At 38.7% G+C, this 18,659-nt stretch overlaps 1 protein-coding gene across 1 annotated transcript; it reads right to left on the bottom strand.

Annotated features, from left to right (window-relative positions):
- Positions 1–627: 627 nt before the first annotated feature.
- On the bottom strand, positions 628–16,616 carry LOC140698346 (uncharacterized). Its single transcript, XM_072968511.1, has 7 exons — positions 16,547–16,616; positions 15,298–15,362; positions 14,552–14,892; positions 12,770–13,164; positions 10,530–10,648; positions 3,993–4,119; positions 628–2,662 (listed from the first exon to the last, which is right to left on the bottom strand). The coding sequence occupies exons 5-7, from the start codon at positions 10,539–10,541 to the stop codon at positions 1,170–1,172; spliced, it is 1,632 nt and encodes a 543-aa protein (XP_072824612.1). The 5' UTR covers positions 10,542–10,648; positions 12,770–13,164; positions 14,552–14,892; positions 15,298–15,362; positions 16,547–16,616; the 3' UTR covers positions 628–1,169.
- Between the last annotated feature and the right edge of the window lie 2,043 nt (positions 16,617–18,659).

Below are 18,659 nucleotides of genomic sequence, written 5' to 3'. Positions count from 1 at the left end.
TCACAAATCATGCAATAAAACCAACTAGATCTTTAAATGCACTCTCTTCAATTTTTGCACATTAGTCAGAGTCTGAAATAAACTGCTCTGCCACTCAGGCTCCTTTGATTAACTTTTCTCTAATGGTAACTGCTCTCCCCTCAATTTCCAAAAGTAAGATGAACTTTTCACTAAACAGAGATATCTACAACACCTAGTCTGACGCGATGGAGAAAGTGACCAGCTTTCCTGAAGCCTTGTTCCCACCACGTAATGGGTCACGCTCCTCCTGTGAAAGAACCAGTCCCTGGACGCCCTGCTGCTCTGCTCATGGGTGGGGGGAGAGCTTTCTATGCTGTTCTGTCCAGTATGGACTACCTGGTGACTGGTGAGAGGTGAAACCCAAGTAAGGACTTTTCCCATTCACGGCCTCTGTGATCTCCAGAATGACTTCTCAGGTGAATGAATCCCCTGTCTACAGGCCTGGTCACACAAAACCCATGTATCTGATTGCCCTCCAGGACGGCTGTTCCAATGAAGCTTAAGATGTGCACACCTGCTAAAACCCTTACTTAACGTTCCTCACCAATAGGGATTCTCTGGCTCTAAGTTAGGATTCAAAGAACAATGAAGGATTTGCCACACACATTATATTTGCAAACTTCCTCTTTAATAGGATTTCATGGTGGATCTTTTTAAATTGAAGCACAGCTGACTTACAATATTGCTGGTTGACTCTGAGTTATGAATTTTGACTGAAGACACTGAGACATTCATTGCATTTCCCTGATTTGTCCAGGATGGATTTTCTGACGGTAAGTGAGGCTTTTCCACATTCATAGCACGTCCATCATTTCTCCCCACAATGAATCGCCTATGAATTTAAAGTGTCGATTTTGAATGATGACCTTTGCACATATACCATATTGATACGGTTTCTGCTGTGTATCTACTCCCTGAGGCATAGTCACAGTTGAGATGTGAGGAAAGGCTTTTCAACACTAGTTACTGTTGAAAGGTTTCTCACTATGAATACTCCGATGCCTTGCACGTTGTGAATATCAAACAAAGCATTTCCCACGTACATCACATTGTTATGGTTTTTCTCGTGACTGCACTAGTTGATGTTCTGTAAGGTGTGAGGCCTGATGTAAGTTTCTGAAACCCTTATTATGTTGATAAGGTCTCTGTCAAGAATGAATTCTCTGATGACTTTTAAGGTTTCTTTTTGTACTAAAAACATTGCTGCACACATTACATTTGTAAGGTATCTCTTTCGTATGAATTCTCTGATGTTTTGCAACCTCTCCTTTGCGACGAAAGGCCCTGCCACACTCATTACATTTATAAGGTCTGTCTGCAGTATGAATTCCATGATGAATTCTGAGGGTTGATTTACACCTGAAGACCTTGCCACACTCACTACATTGGTAAGGCTTCTCTCCACTATGAATTCTCAGATGGTTTGCAAACACTCCTTTGAGACGAAAGGCCCTGCCACACTCACTACATTTATAAGGTCTCTCTTCAGTATGAATTCCGTGGTGACTTCTAAGGGTTGATTTACAGCTGAAGACCTTGCCACACTCACTACATTGATAAGGTTTCTCTCCAGTATGAATTGTCTGATGACTTTGAAGGGTTGATTTATAGCGAAAGACCTTGCCACACTCATTACATTTAAAACGTTTCTCCCCAGTATGAATTCTATAATGAACTACAAGGTATGAATTTTGAGCAAAGGCTTTTCCACAGACGTCACACTTATATGGTCTTTCTCCTGAATGGATGACTTGATGTTGCCTGAAATGTGATCTCTCACGAAAGCTTTTGCCACACTCAGTGCATTTATAAGGTCTCTCTTCAGAATGACTCCTACAATGCTTTGCAAGATTTCCTCTGTGATTAAATACCTTGCCACACTCATTACATTTGTAAGGTTTCTCTCCAGTATGAATTCTCTCGTGCCTCCGAAGTGTGTCTTTATGATTAAAGAGCTTGCCACAGAAATTACATTTGTAAGGTCTCTCACCAGTATGAATTCTCTGATGTCTTACAAGTTTTGAATGAAAAGGAAAGACTTTCCCACATACATCACATTTATCTAACTTCTCCTTCGTATGGATGATCTGGTGTGTACTGAGGTATGACCCTTGGAGAAGAGCTTTGCCACTCTGGGTACTTTTGTACAGTCTTTCGCTGTGTGTCTTAAGGTCTTGTGTCAGTACTAAAGGATGCATAAAATCACTCCCATCTATTTCAGAAATGTTGGTTTGGACACTAGAAGAATTTCCTAGAAGTTGTGAAAATGAGGCACTACTGTTGCCTGTCTTGTCAGCTTCATTAAAAAAATCAATTTTCTCTTCACTTTTAAAAATATGCAGTTCATTCTGAAAGCTTAATGCAAGTCTGTTTCCCCTGGGCTCGGTTCCTGCACCACTTGTGCCACGTTGGTCTCTCTCTTCACGGAGATTTCCACTACCGTTTACAGACGTTCCTTTGTAATTTCTTTCCTCATCTCTCTGCTGAGAGTCACTGTCATATGCATTTTCCTGGATGCTCCTGGGGTCAAAATGTTTTCTTTCAGTCCTTTCATGTCTTTCTGTCATCGCTGTTTGGAGTAATTTTTTATCAATATTTGCCTTCACTTGTAATTTCTTGATCACAAGTATATGAGACATATCTATAAAGAACCATAAGTACCCTATTCATTAAATTCATCAGTAAATGTTTAACATTAAATACATGACAGTACACTAAAACTAGTACTTCTACCAGAGTTATGAACCTCCCCAGCATGATCTTATAAATGTTAGGAACACACAAAAAAATAAAATTCTTTATCGAAAACAAAGTGATCAAAGGTAATTCTTGTAATTTTAGGACAGCCTACTTTCAAACAACCTATGACAAAAAGACACAAATGAAACAAAGTTCTTTTTCCTATGAATGAATGTATTTTATCATAACTCAAAAGCACATGCCAATTAACACTACATACTGCTGTTTCATAATTAAGGATGAAACTATTATGCTAAACAGATTTACCATACTTAGTTTAAAGGAAGAAATACAAAGGAACAGAAAATAGCCTGTGAAAGCACATAATTTAAATCTAGTGTATGTAACTAATACCTGAAATTCGTGGCAGTTTAGAATAGGGAAACAAATTCAGTAGAGAAAAAGTTAAGAATTTCACAAACAAATTAAAAATAAAATTTTTTTCTAAATACTACCTGAGAAAGAAAATACACCCATAAGTTCGGGAGATGAAATATTTCCTTCAAGAGTTTTCAACAAAAATAAACTTCTGTTTGCCCAAAGAACTCTCCACTGTGAAAAGAGGACCCCAAACACTATTAATGCTGTGGCTTCCTCTCTGCCCTCTGAGGGCTGACCTGTGCACACATTTCTCTAACATTCTGACCCACTCGGGTATTTGTTTGTTTTGTTTTTTTGCTATTTTCAAATCACATCCCATAGTTTAGGGCTCTTTGCTATTCTTCCCCAAAATGGAGATAATATTCAGAGCAGAAAAAGAAACCCTTGCCTATCCGAAGGAAGAAATGCAAAATGCTGTATCTTGTCCAGAATCACAACTCTCTTGTTTAGCTGAGGAGTGAGGACTCTTCAGATGTATCTAGGAAAATGTTTGATAACTTCCCACCACATGCCTCCTGAATATATAAAGAACAGTGTGGTATGCAGATATCTAGCTCTCCTCCTAACAATACAGAGTGAAGAGTCAAGGTAGAAGGTAGAAGACAGGAAACTGGGAATTCTTTCAGTTTGCCACTGAGCTTTATTTATAATTCAGCCCTGGAACAACCCCTCATATAACATGAAATGGGCGGATCATCTGAAGAAAGGGTCAGTTTAAAGTCACTGTACTATGTCATGACTGAGACAACAGTACCTTCAGATCAGCCAGAACAGGGGCTGCCAAGATGCAAACAGGGGAAAATGAAAACACCCAAGGGCAAATCTCAACGTCAACAGGGAAGTTCTCTCACCCACGGACAGTAGGTTCCTGCAGGTCTCCAACATCACGTCCCTGTACAAGGTCCTCTGAGCAGGGACCAGGCACTCCCACTCCTCCTGGGAGAATCTGATGGCCACATCCTCAAAGATTAGCTGTTCCTGAAATGAAAATTTATTACACCAAGGGGTCAAGAGGAGAATTCTTATCTCCATACAAAGTGAAAAGTGAGAAGGGTAAGGATTGTTTTTGGTGAAGTAAGTATTCTGACAGATTGAAGTTAAGTATTTGGAGCAAGTTGTGTCTCCCCACTTTATTTTTTAATTTTTAAAAAAATTCTTACACGTCTTCCTAAGAGATTATGATATCATTCAACTAACAGTGATTGTTTTCTTTGTCTGTGTGGAGAATCCATGGAACACATGTATCAAACTCAGCAAAATGTCTATGCCGATGCAGTAGATATTCTGTCCTACACACAGAGTGACAGTCAATGTCTAGATGAGCTACAGAATGAGCAGTGTCTTCAGAGATCACAAAGTCCACATTAGCTTTATAGAAATGTGAAAATTTCAATTATGATGGTGATAATAACAACGATTAACAGTGTTGGAATACTTCCTATAGGCTAAACATTCCTCAAAATAAGTAATTTAGAGGCATGAATTTGTTATCAACATATTATCTCATTAGGAAAGATCTGTTCCCTTTTTACAAGGGACAAAACTGTGTCAGAAACACACTGAGAAACTCAACTCAAGAAGCTAAGAAATGTCACAGCAAGCACCTGAACTCAGAGGGTTGGGCTCTGAAATTCAACCTTAGGAATCAAACAATGAGTTACAGAGAAATTCTGGAGAGGCTTTGGAGAAATGGAAACCCTACACTGTTGGTAGGAATGTAATTTGGTCCAGCCAGCATAAAACACACTACAGACATCCCTTAAAAACCTAAAAACAGACGTACGCTTTGATCCAGCAATCCCACTCCTGGGCACTGATCGGGAGAAAATTCGAATGCAAACAGAGACATGCATCCCAAGGTGCACAGCAGCAGCATTTACAGTAGCTGAGCCATGGAAGCAACCTGAATGTACTTTGACAGAGTCTAAACAAAGGCGTTGGCGAATATACAGAGTGAAACACTACTCAGCCTTAGAAAAGAAAGAAATAATGCCAGTGGCAGCAACATGGATGGGCCTAGGGATTATCATACAAAGTGAAGTAAGTCAGAGAAAGACAGATATATATGCTACCACTCATAAGTGGAATCTAACAAAATGATAAAATTAAACTTATTTTTAAAACAGACTCACAGACATAAAATACATATTCATGATGACCAAAGAGGAAAGTGGGGGAGGGATATACATCAGGAGTTTGGGATTAGCACATACAAATTACTATAGATACAACAGAAAAACAACAAGGTCCTACTGCATACAGCACAGGGACTATATTCAATACCTCAAAATAATCTTTAATGAAAAAGAATTTCTGTATGCATGCATAACTGTATCACTCTGATGCACACCATAAACTAACAGAAGACTGTAAATCAACTATAACTCAATTAAAAAAAAAAGGAAACACTAGATGCATTCTTTCTGAAATTACACTCAAGTGAAGTGGCTTGGCCGGGGCTCCAGCCTCTCACCACTGTACAATGTGCCTCAGCAGGGACCAACAGAGGAAGCAACGAGAGGAAAAACAGACAGGGAGTGACACAGAGACACAGACACAGAGGGAGTGTGTCAGAGAGTGGGAACTGTTAACTCTCACAAATCTAAGGAGAGGGAAAAGCTAAAGCTGAAAGGGTGGGAGAAGCCATCCCACCTACAGAGAGCAGGCGACTACACTGTGGGGCCAAATGACATCCTTCAAAGTCCAACAGCCCCCGTTCCTGGGCTCTCAGAAGGCTGCCTGCCATCACCCCAAAGATAAAGTATGTTCTGTCCTGGGTGTGTTCGCCCCAACAAACTAACAGCCCCAGGTAACACCCAATCTCACACTAGCTCAGGCTGGCTTCTTTCAGGCTGGTCCCCAGCTTATCCATCATAAATCCCACAGCCCTTCACAACCCTGAGATTCTTACCTCACCTACAGCCAATCAAAAAACTTGGGCACAGCCCCCAACCCATTGACTTCACCAGCTCCTCCGCCCGGCCCGGAAAAAGACCCTGGAATTCCATTTCAACGCTCACACAGGCACACCTCGTGTGTGCACTCCACTGCTGTCTATGGCAGTGTAACCTGATACTTTCCTTTTCTATTTCCAGTTTTTGTCTCTGGTAAATTATTCTAGCACCCATGTACCAGTCTGCTGTGTTCTCCAGCATACATTGTATTTGACAACATGACAAAATAAAGATAAAAAATGACACAGAACACAAAAGATATTCCATAAAGTTAAAAGAGTCCGTTCACCAAGAAGATAAAGGAATTCTATGTTTATACCTAACATTTGAACTTCCCCGAAAATGAAGCAAACTTCAACAGAAATGAAGAAAGAAATAGAATCAGCTCAGAAATAGTTGAGGACTTCAGTGATCCAGTTTCACTTCTGGATGGAACCAAACTGAAGATGAAAAGGAATCACAGGACCTGAACAACACTACAGACCAACTAGATATAACATACACGTACAGATCACTCCAACAGCAGCAGAAAACACGCACTTCTCAAGCACACATGAAATATCCTCCGTGATAGAGCACATGTTAGGCCACAAAAGAAATCCTGACAATTTTAAGACACAGCGATCATAAAACGTAACTTCTTGTAGTCACAATGAAATAAAACTAAAACAGGACAAAAAAAAAGAAAAATTCTGCAAAATATGGAAACTAAGCAACTAATTGTTAAACAATCAATGGCACAAAGAAGAAATCACACGAATATTCTTAAACATTTGGATGGAAATGAAAAGACAACATGCCATAATTTATAACATGCAGTGAAGGCTCTGGTGAAAGGGAAGCCAACATAGCAAAATGGTTACAACGAAATGCAAAAGATTTCAAATCAGAAAACCATTTTTACATCTCAAGAAAGTAGAAAGAGAAGATCAAACTAAATTCAACTTCAGCAAAAAGAAAGAGTGAAATAAGATTTGACCAGAGAACAGGAAAAGGAAATTAGAAACATGTAAATATCAACAAAGCAAGAGTTGGTGTTTTGAAAAAACTTAAATGGAAAAACCCATATCTAGATAAGGAAAAAGGAAGGAAAAAAGAATGAAAACCAGATATGAAACAAGAGAGATTGCAACTGATATGGGGGGAGGGTATTGCTCAAGTGGTACAGCACATGCTCAGCACCCAAGAGGTCCTGGGTTCAGTCCCCAGTACCTCCTCCTCCAAGCAGAAATCAATGAAGAAACATAAGTACCTCCCTCTCAACAACACAAGCAATTGAAATGGAAGTCCTTTTTAAAGGACTATAAGGGAATGCTATAAAAAATAATGCCTACAAATTACATAATCTAATACATTTTTAGAAGCACACAACCTACCAAACTTTAACCATTAAAAAATAAAAAATATTGAACTGAATTATGACTACAGAGTCTCAAGTAGTAAGATCTCAAACAAAGAAAAACCCAGGATCAAATAAGTGCACTGCAGAATTCTACCATTTAAAAAAGATTAATTTCAAAAAAAAAACTTCAATCCAGAAAAAAATTCTGCATGGAAGATCCTGAAACAAAACCCACAGAAAGACCCAACAAGAAAGGGGAACTAAAAACCAATACTCCTCATGAATACTGATGCAAAATCCTTGACAAAGTACTAGCAAACCAACTTCAACAGCACATTGAAAATATCTGACTTCATGAGCAAAAAGATTTTATTCCTATAAGGCAAGGGGAACATAATATACAAAAATCAATTCATTTGATATCAACATTAACAGATGAAAGAAAAAAACACACAGATCATCTCAAGTGATCCATAAAAAAGCATTCTGAAACATTCAACAACCTTTCAAGACATAAACACTCAACAAAATAGAAACAGTAAATGTTCTCAACAGAATGAATATCACTTATGGGGTGGGCATCAGTGGTAGAGTGCATGCCTAGCATACACGGGGTCCCGGGTTCAAACCCCAGGACTCAAGTAAGTAACTAATCAATAAACCAAACTACCTTCCCCCATGAGCGAAGAAAACAAATGAATATGATTTATGAAACACGTACACCTAACATCATACTAAAAAGTGAAGGAATGGAAGTTTCCTCATCTCAGATCAGGAAGAAGGCAAGGATGTACACTCTCTGCACTACTGTTTCAAAAAGTACTGAAAGTCCTGCCAGTGCAATTAGACAAGAAAAAGAAGTCAAAGTCTCGCAAAGTGAAAAAGAAGTAAAATTATCTTGTTTCTTATATGATATGGTTATATATTTATAACCTATAAATATTCCACAAGAAAATTGGTACATCAAATAATAATTTTAGAAAAGTTGCACAATACAAAACAAACATGCAAAAATCAGCTCATTTCTGTATACAGTGAACAAAGTCAACGGAAAATTAGAGAAGAAAACTATTTAGTAAGTATTTAAAAAGGGATGAAATATTTACGGAATACATTTGCCAAAAAGGGTAAGGATTTGTACATTGAAAACTACTAAACATTCCTAAAAGAAATCCAAAAATATACACATAAATGGACAATCTGTACTCATGCACTGCAAGTATTAATACTCTTGAAATGTCCAAACTACCCAAACTCTTCTACATATTCAATGGAGTCATTATCAAAATTCCAATGGCTTTCTCTGCAGAAATAGGAAAAACACACTAAAGGTTATAGGGAATCTAAAAGGGCCCCAAATACCCAAAAAGCTGGAAGAACAAACATAGAGGCCTCCTTTTTTTAGATTTTAAAGCATACTATAAAGTAATCAAGATGGCACATTACCGGCTTAGACACAGGCACAAAAATCAATGGAACAGAAGAGAATGCTCGGATACAATCCTTCGCATCTATTTAAAATGTACTGACAAGGATGTTAAGATTGCAGAGTGAAAAAAAGACAGTCTCATAACAAATGGTGCTGGGAAACTGGGTATTTACCTGTAAAACAATGAAGCAGAAACCTTATGGGCCAAAAAACAACCAACACAGTGAAAAGGAAAAAACAGAAGAATGGAGATGATAGAAGTGATATAAAGAATTTCCAACCCTCAAACATTTAGATTTAGGAGGAAGGGTATAACTCAAGTGGTAGAGCACATGCTTAGCATACACAAGGTACTGGGTTCAATCCCCAGGACCACCTCTAAAAATAAATACTAAACAAACCTAATTACCTCCCCCACAAAAACTTAAAAAAAAAAAAAGGAAAAAAAAACCACTTAGATTTATTTCATAGTTTAAAATAGATGATGGAATAAAACACCCTCTATCACTGATATCTCTTAATCATTATTTCACTCACTGACTCACTCATTTAGCTTCGATTCTCTTAGAAAAAGTCACAACAAATTTCCCCTTATTGCTCTATTTCCAGAATTTACCAGGTATTTCGCATATTAATACCGACATCCACACGGAGCTTCTGTTTATTTTAATGGAGGTACTGCGGACTGAACCCAGGACCTTGTGTAAATTTTTTTTTAATATTTTGCTTTATTTATATTTTGGTTTTATTTTGGGGGGGAGGTAATTAGGTTTACTTATTTATTTTAAACATGCGCAGCTCCCTTATCTTGATTTATAGAGATTGGATAGTGCATCTAGATGGGCTGCTAAACAACCCTGCTGCCCACAGCACTGACACACCAATTGTTTAAATCCACTAGTGTGAAGCCCTGCCCAGGACAATGCTCAGTGGAGACTCGTTGCACGTTCTAGGTCACTGGGTCATGGGGATGGAATCTAAGTGGAGATGACAAACACTGAGGAAAGAAGCTGGGTGACTGTGAATGTACAGGTGTCACGCAGGATACTTCAGAGTCAGACAAGATTAGCGAGTCCAAAAGAGGGTAATTTGGAAAGACAGACAAAACAATCAACTGATGTGATACATACACACACACACACACACACACACACACACAATGAAGTACTATTCTGCCATAAAAAAGAATGATATGATGTCAAGTGTAGCAACATGGATGAATGTGGAGTTCATCATTCTAAATGAAGAAAGCAGGAAAAAGAAAAAAATACTATAGGATATCACTTATATGTGGAATCTAGAAAAAAGAGCCTAAGAAAAAAAAGATACATAAACTTATTTAGAAAAGAGCAACTGACTTACATAGAAGACAAACTAAGGCTTACCAGGGGGAACAGTGGGGTGGGAAGGGATAAATTGGGATTTCGAGATTTGCAGATACTAACTACTATATAAAATAGATAAACAACTTTATACTGTACAGCACAGGGAACTATATTCAATACCTTGTAGCAACCTATAATGAAAAAGAACATGAAAAGGAATATGTGTGTGTGTGTGTGTGTATATGAAGGTAATGTTACACTGTACATCAGAAATTGACACAACATTGTAAACTCACTATACTGTGATAATAAAGAGAAAACTGACAATATGACTTTACCTGAGGAGTCATTCCTGATTCCTTTTCTTTCTTCTTCCTCTTCTTCCTGACTTCTTCCTCAGACGAGTGGAGTCTTCAGAGATCAATCTTTCAAGCTGAAAACATTCTGTTTAACACTCCTAAAAAACATACCCACTTCCTGTGCCACAACCACACATCGGGGGAACCTCACCACGTGGACTAAACAGTCCTCTGCTGCCCACTGTCACAGGAGGGACTCAGGACAGGAAAATACACAGAGGCCAACCAGGGAGTTCTTCACATTTCTTGGTATCTCACCCCACTCGTGGTGAGGCCTACAAAGCGATTATTTGACAAGTGTACACACTGTGTAATAATTCTCACAAGAAAGTAATTTATACTTCTGTCAACTCGAGATTACTATTTTGCCTCTATGTGGTGATTCCAAGTATACAGTCGCACTATGAGAGTAACTACAGTCAGCAGGCTGTACATTAGATGTGCGGGTTGCACTATTTTATTTTACAACTCAACGTTTGTAACCTTTGGCCTACATCTCCCCGTTTCCCTCTCCACCCAGCCCTCAGGACAACCTTTACACTCCAAGGCTCTATGAGTCTCACATTTCAGGTTTCCAAGGAGCGTCCTTCTTCTGTCCTAATACTGTCTTAATTCATGGCTGACATAAATTTTCTGTCCACCCATGTGTCAACAGACATTTTAGCTCATTCTGCATCTCGGCTGTCCTGAATAATGCAGTAATGCTCACTGGAGTGCAGATATTTCCCTCAATAGAATGATTTCGTTTCCTTTGAATATCTGGCCAGAGGTGTGTGATTTAAGCAAACAAACGTCTAATGTATTACATTGTAAAGCCATCAATCAGTATGACGCAGATTAGTTGTCCACATCCAACAACTCACCTGCCATCTGCATTCAGTTTGCCCCCTCAACCTGCACTGTGTTTCCATTTCATTCTTTATCTGTCTCCCTATTTCTTTCTGTGTCTCTATCTTCGTTCCCCTCTACCCTCCCTCTGTCCCTGCTGCGCTCCTATCCCCTCCCTGGCTCCGGTCCTGCCCCACTCGGCAACGTGTTTCCCCTCTTGCTGCTCTTTCCCCCCAACCTTTCTGATTGCCCTGTATCTCCACGGATTTCTGCCTGATTCTTCCTCCACCTCTGCTCCCTGTCTGCCCTCCGGCTTACATCCCTTCTATCCTTTCACCCTCCCTTCCTCCCCACTCTCACACCCCAGGAGGCTGTGCCTCCTTCCTGCTCTTTCTCTTCCTCTGCTCTCCAAGTCAATAGCTGTCCTCTGTCCTCTGTCTCCCAGGACCACCATGCTTTGAAGGCCATGGTTCCAAGTCTTTTAAACTCTCTCCCACTCCCTGTGTGAAGCGCCTAACCGTTGTTAGTCACCCTGTCTTCCCGCCGACCCAGGGCCACTCTCCTGCTGTGGCTCTCCAATGCCCGGAGATCCAGTTCATTTATTCATGTCTATTTCATCCACCTGCTACTTTAAGGGATAAACCTATTTACAATCGCTTTGCAAGTGCCTCAGCCATCCCAAACAACATCATCGATTTTCTACCATTCTTTTCTCCTCAGTGTTTCTACCTTCCTCTGAGCTGCTTTCTCTTTCAACTGAACCCCTCGCCCAGGTACTTACGGACGAGTGAATAGGATGCCCGCTTCAACGGAGAGACAGTTTTCCAGCGGGGTGGAATTTGAGACGTAACAATACTGGCGGGGGGGCACAAGGCTGACTCACGTCACCTCCCCCTATGTGGGGTGGGGGAAGGGCTGACTACGAGGGGAGGCTCGCGGAGCAGATGGGCAGCCCTGAGGACGCCAGGACAGAGGGGCTGGGAGGCAGGAGGTCTCATGAGAAGGCTGGGCTCCCCAGCATACCGGGACCTGGGAGAGGACTTGGCCTCCCGGGAGCGGGACGGCTGGCGTTGCCCTCCAGGGGCCAAGAGGGCGAGGCTGGGGACGCGAGGAAGAGGATGTTACACGGGCGGGGTTGGAGGGAGGGAGTAGAGGGTTCTTAGCAGGAAAATATCAGGAAAGGCAGTGTCTCCGTGACCGAATGCAAAAAAGCCAAGGGCAGGGACCAGCCTCAGAGCGGTTTCAGGATCCCCGACCTGGAGCGGCGCGTCCGGACTTACGTGGCCGGGGGGCCGGGTGTTGGGGCTGTAGGTTCGCAGTGACTCCCAAATCCTGAGGATGGAGGAAGGGGACCGCGCAGTACAGATTTATATTAGAAAAAAGGAACTTACCCTGTGCTGTGTGACCTTTCCTCCGCGCTCTCCACTTCCGGGTCCGTAAACATCGTCACATCCGCGAGATGAGAGGCGGAACTTCCGGGGCGGGGCCTGGGTAACGCTCCCGGGGGGGTGGGGCTAAGAGGGAGTCAGGTTTGCACAGGGACAGGCTGGAGGCTGGGCAGGGGACTCTGGGAGGCCGGGGGAGGAGATAATGCTTCCCATTGTCTTGACCCCCTGGCTTTAAGTCCCTGAGTGGAAGAGTTTTTCCAGTAAAAGCTTACAGTTACATGGGCAGCTAAACTTGGAAATAAGATGTCTTGCTTCTGAGGCTCAAGCAATCCAGTGGCTGGGAACGTGGGTCTCCCAAGTGGTTGCCGTGGGGCCGTGGTTGGATCCCCGATTATTCCCTGCAAGTAGAATTCATTTAAGGCTGTTTAAGGTAAAGAGCTAGACTTGTCTCTGTATTATAAACTAGAATGAGAAATAGAAAACTCTTCCCTAGTAGAATGGGCCATTTCATACTGGCATGTACAAAAACAGCTTTTCCTTTTATCGTCTGACATAAATGCACAGCCTAAAAATTGAGTTATGTTTTATTTGGCGGGAGGACTCGAGGCGGGATGACAGCCCCTCAGATGGCTCTGAGGGAGTGCTCCGAAGAGGTAGGAGAGGAGCTAGGATATATAGGAGCTTTACAACAAAGACCAGGTAGTTGGAACATTTAAAGATTATTTGTTATCTAAAGAAAATCAGGCATCTCAAGTTCAAGAATTTAGTGCTTTTCTATGTATGGGAGGAAGCAAACATTTGGGCTCACTGAAGTCATTCCTTTTACAAGCACCTAGCTATCTAGGTTCATTATTTTGTCCTTTATTATTGTGAGTCTGCTGAGTGCACCACTGTGAGTGGCTGCAGAAGCAGGGCTGCAGGCCTGTCCTCACTGGAGGGCGGCGGCAGCTGCTGCTGACTTGTGTTTAGCATTCTTTCTTTACTGATATGGTTGCAGTATTTTCATTCACAGTGCTCCCCCTTGGTCCTAAATTTGACCAAAATTTTGGGAAACATTTCATGACCACTTTTGTGCCGCAGTGCTAGGAAGGCTAATTCCAAGATCAGGTGAAGAATCTGTTGTCATGCCACTCAAAGTGCTAGTTTTTGAATCAGGCCCTGTTGATCCTAAAAATTCTCTGGATCACCTGTCTTACTAGTCTATTATGATGCAGGAAATGTTTACCCTTTGTTGCTCATTCCCATAGTTAGAATCACACTATTACAATTATTCTATGCAGGGTTATAAATTTTATGTTTATCCTCAAGATGTTTAGCCATCATCAGTCTTGTTGGAGGCCTAGTTACACACTGGGAAATGTAAGAGACAACAATCTTATAAAATGGAAAGGATGTAAGTAATACAACTAGTAACGTTAATAAAGTCACAAGTAAGGATTTAATAGTCGAGAAGTTACATTTTGGGGTTAAAATTTTGCTTGTTTTTCTGATTGAGCTTGAGTGATCTTATAAGAAAATTTATATTCATGGTCAGGCTGAGAGCGGGTGTTATTAATTGGCCAGGTGAGGTCTCCCACATTGTAATGTCAACAGTGGCCTAAACAGAACTATAATTATAACTATAGAATAAATTTTCTGAGGGCTGTCTAGTTAGAACCTTGTAGTACAGAAACCCACCAAGGTAACACAGAAATACTAGATATAGGTAGTTTACCATAAACCTAACAATTGGAGTAGTTCATAATCAAAGGTATGAGCAATTATCAAAGTAATTGATATACAGGCCTGGTCCAGTGTCTTGGGTCAGCTGTTGACCTCAGATGTCATCTTCTTTTCACCCTGGCCTGGTAGCTTCTTCTCCATTTCAGCACTGTTTTAAGGTGAGCAGTACTCTATAGGCCAGTCCACTGCAGGGGTTTTTTGACTGGAAACTAGTCCAAAAGTCAGTGTTCTTCAGCTTTTGCTGTGTATGGTCTGGTTAGGAGTACCTGATAAAGGATCCTTCCATTCAGGTTGGAGATAATTCTTTTAGTCATGCCGTTTCCAATATGTATAATCCCCTGGTTGCAGGTGATGGGGCATTGGACCTTCATCCAAGGAAGGATTACTGAGCTTCAGAGACAAACCTAGAGTGTCCGTTTAATAATTCAATTAACTTTGCAGCAATGTAACATAACAGTAAGGAATGATTTGGGAAGTGTCTTAGTAAATATAGGCCTCAATTAACAAAACTAGAATTTAATATCCACTAAAATATAATCTTTTTCTCTCTAAAGTTACCCTCATTTTTTATCAAATATAGCCAAATCAAGACTAATTTGTTTACAAGTTAAGTCTGATTATTTGATCATGTAGTCTCTTTTAAATTGGCTGTGTTGGAACTTTTAATAAGGAGTCTCAGGCTAGAATTTTAATAAAGTTTCCTAAGGCCAGGAAAACCACGTCAAGGGCTTGTCATAGACTTTTGCCTTACAGATTTAGGTAAATTGTTTTCTTTTTAAGGTCCTTAAAATATCTTGAGATTCCTATACCTGTTAGGAGATGATCTTCTTAATTTATCTGATACAGCCACTGGGGACCTAAGAGTTTGCAGTCTCTGGAGGGATCAGATAGAAAAGGTAACTGTTCCAAGTCTGCTTACATAGGTATAATTCATCAAATTGCTGTGAATCATAACTAGCTTAAGGAGAAGTGTTTCTTTATGTCTGGGAAACAGATTAAAAGCCAGTAATATTTCAGACAAAATCAAAAATTATAACCATATTCATCAGTTTACTCAGTCCCATGCAACTAATCCTTTTGTTAACAGTTTTATGAAATCAGAGTTTTCATCAGACCTTTAAAATTTCTTACCCAGTTTAGTTCAGTGCTATAGTTTGAAATTTATTAGAAACTAGTAAATCTTGAAGAGAAAGCATTTTGCAAAATCATCAGAATAAAACAAAAACTGCTTATAAATGACAAAAGATTATAAAGTATGGTTAAACACCGTTATACTGTAATCAATAAAGAAACCTGGTCACAGTAACCAGAATTATGACTGGTAACATTTTAGATATACCAGAATTTTAGGGATTCCATATAATTTCTAGAATATCTATATTAATAATATTTTCTCATACAATATAACCTAGGAAGATTTATTCATTTGACATACTTCCCATGTTATTTAACATACCAAGTGAAACTTACTAGTTTAAAATCTCTCTTTGGGATGTTTCAGGGGTCCCTCTATATCACCCCAAAGTTAACTGGAGGTCAAAAGAACTTTAATCAGAATTTGATATTCGGGAAACTTGTTAAAAGGTTTCAAAACACTTGGTAAGATAAAAGTATAGATCACTGTGAAAGAGTACCTACTCATTAACAAGAAAATATTTCAAAGGTAAATGTAGAACAGATCACTTAAGGGGTATAAGAAGCTTTACAATCTGTTACTGAAGGCGGATTAACATTTTAAGAAAACTTTGTCCTCTTAACAGAGAGAAAACTAAATCTAGTCTTGTACCAGCTTACTTCTAAGATTCATTTACTTTGACCAAATTTATTCTAAACTTAGCCAGTCCTGACCATGTACAAAACTGTTTTCTCAGGGTTCCTCTGCCACAAGCCTTCCACAGCTTTCTATACTCATGTTATTTTGTCCCTTATCTTCTCTTTCATTCAGAAGTAACCAGCTTCAGGACAAAGTTACTATTTTCCATTAACAAAATATAACTCCATTCCTTATATCTTCCTTTACACATTCATCTTACTTTCCTAGGATACTGAGATGTTTACCTTAATAGTAGAGAATAGTTCAGGGTGGCACCAACCATTTATTAATATTTCTAAACACCTTTAGTTTCTCTGTAAGAGGAAGTCAAATGTTAATTAATTAATATTTTAATCTTATTTTATCTGAAAATGGCATAGCTATTTAATAAACTCCCATCATTTAACTCATCACAACTCTAGAATTTAAAGATACCAAATATTTACAGAGATTATCTTAAGCATACATTTTAAAAAATATATTTTTAAAGAATTTACCTAAAAGCTCTCATCTCATTTGCATTTAACTTACTTAGCATTTTATCACAACACATTACTTTTTTTTTTTTTTTTGACAAATCTGCAACAGATATAACAGGACCTTATTTGACTTTGATTAAACCTAGGTAGAGTAAAGGTATTATACTTAATATTGATGACTCTAAAGATGTATATATTAATTAGAACAAACTTAAACTAAACTTAATACCAAGTATTAACTTAAAATTGAATGTTTTCCAGTTCACATGAACATGAAAGTCAACTTGGTCAGTTTTTATTTTAGAAATATTTAATTTGTAAGCTATAATTTTTAAGTCAATTAAGCAGAGCTCTTTGATTTTGATTTTTTTTTTAGCAGTAGAAATATATCTATAATGTCTATACAGACTTGTAAACAGACAAAAGCTAGAGATCTCATAGCTTCACTTTAAAACTTACTTATGAGTTAGGTATAACAATATAAATTTATTGCTTATAAATGACAGTTGGAGGAAACTGAATTTGTTTGCTCAAATCACTAAGGCTTACTATATATGAAAAAGACATTTAAGATTTCTATTTGTCCTTGGCAAAGTCTGAAGGACCTGTCAGATTTCTGAGTTTTAAAATGCCAAAAATTTTTTTGGCCTTAAGTTTTATCTCATTGAGCTAATTAGGCTCCGTCCTAGGTCACTGTTTGCTGTATTTACATTTCCGATCTGCAAGACAAAGACAGACACTTCCAGTTGCCCAGAGAACTGGTCTGTCACCTAGATCCAATTGTATCTTCTTAATTTGCTTTTGTGTATCAGTGAGAAGAGCTCTAAACAAAGAATTCCATGTTTTAAAACTGTAATGTTTACTTTATCATGTCTTCAAAAGCTTGCATACGGCACTTACTAAGGTCTTTTTTCCTTGAGTTATAAGTTAAACCTAGGGTAAATCTCTTAGTATTATTTTTTTATTAGCCCCTGAGTATTAGTTTTTAGTTTTACCTTATATTGGATGGCCCAGGTAATTCTATTGGTTTCTTTTAGTTTGTTTAATTAAATTTTTTTGAGGGACAGATATGTGCCCAGCCTTATAATACCAAGAAGAGGAAGCATTTTTCCACTGAAACATATTTATCCCACAACATAATTAAGCAAAAGATGTTTATATAAAGCCCATTTAAATATACTAATTTTACAAACTTTTATCTAAATTTTATTAACCCTTATACCTTTAATTTTTATATTTATTAGGTTTAATCAATAAGTCTTAATTCTGAAAGGAGTGCCAGAAGACTTTTCTTTTATTCCTTGTCCATTTTATCTAATTTTATATAAAAGTCTCTGGGATCCCCAAGTTTGAGCCAAAGGACGTAGGCCCTTGTCAGTTTTTAATTTGATTAATTGGTCTGTTGCCCCAATCATTGGTCAAGTATCTCAGTATATATATATATTTCTTCCAGACCTATGAATATATACATTTTAAACTGGGGTAAATAAAGCTGACTTGTTTGAACTTTAATGTTGGGGACCAGTAGGTGATCCCTTTGGCCTTAATTTTTTTATTTTTATTTTTTACACTTTACGTAGTATAGTATCAAAACCTTGTATCTTAATCCAAAAATGTCCATTTTATTTATTCCATTCAAAATAACCATCTAAAAATATTTTCCATTTGGTGTAAGTTCCTTATTTTTTTCTTGTTAAGAAAAAAAATCTTTTGACATTTTTTACATTCCTTTTTCCAGTTACTCAACCTAAATAACACTAATTATTCTAACGTTTTTGTTAGCATCTCTCAAACCCATTGAGGGGAAAGGGAAAACACAAATGTAGCTTTCCAAACCGTTTTTTTTTTTTTTTTTTGCTCTCTCAACTTTCATCGATTT

The sequence above is a fragment of the Vicugna pacos genome, chromosome 9, assembly GCF_048564905.1.
Source record: "Vicugna pacos chromosome 9, VicPac4, whole genome shotgun sequence".
Classification (NCBI taxonomy): Eukaryota; Metazoa; Chordata; class Mammalia; order Artiodactyla; family Camelidae; genus Vicugna; species Vicugna pacos.
Note: the sequence above shows the minus strand (reverse complement) of the source record. Positions and strands in the feature narration are given on the sequence as shown.

What these genes read in the sequence shown, in the direction of transcription:
- LOC140698346 (XM_072968511.1), bottom strand. An exon ending in CAGGAACCTACTGTCCGTGG is followed by an intron (nt 2,663 to 3,992) that starts GTGAGAGAACTT and finishes GGTTCTTTATAG; the next exon opens with ATATGTCTCATATACTTGTG.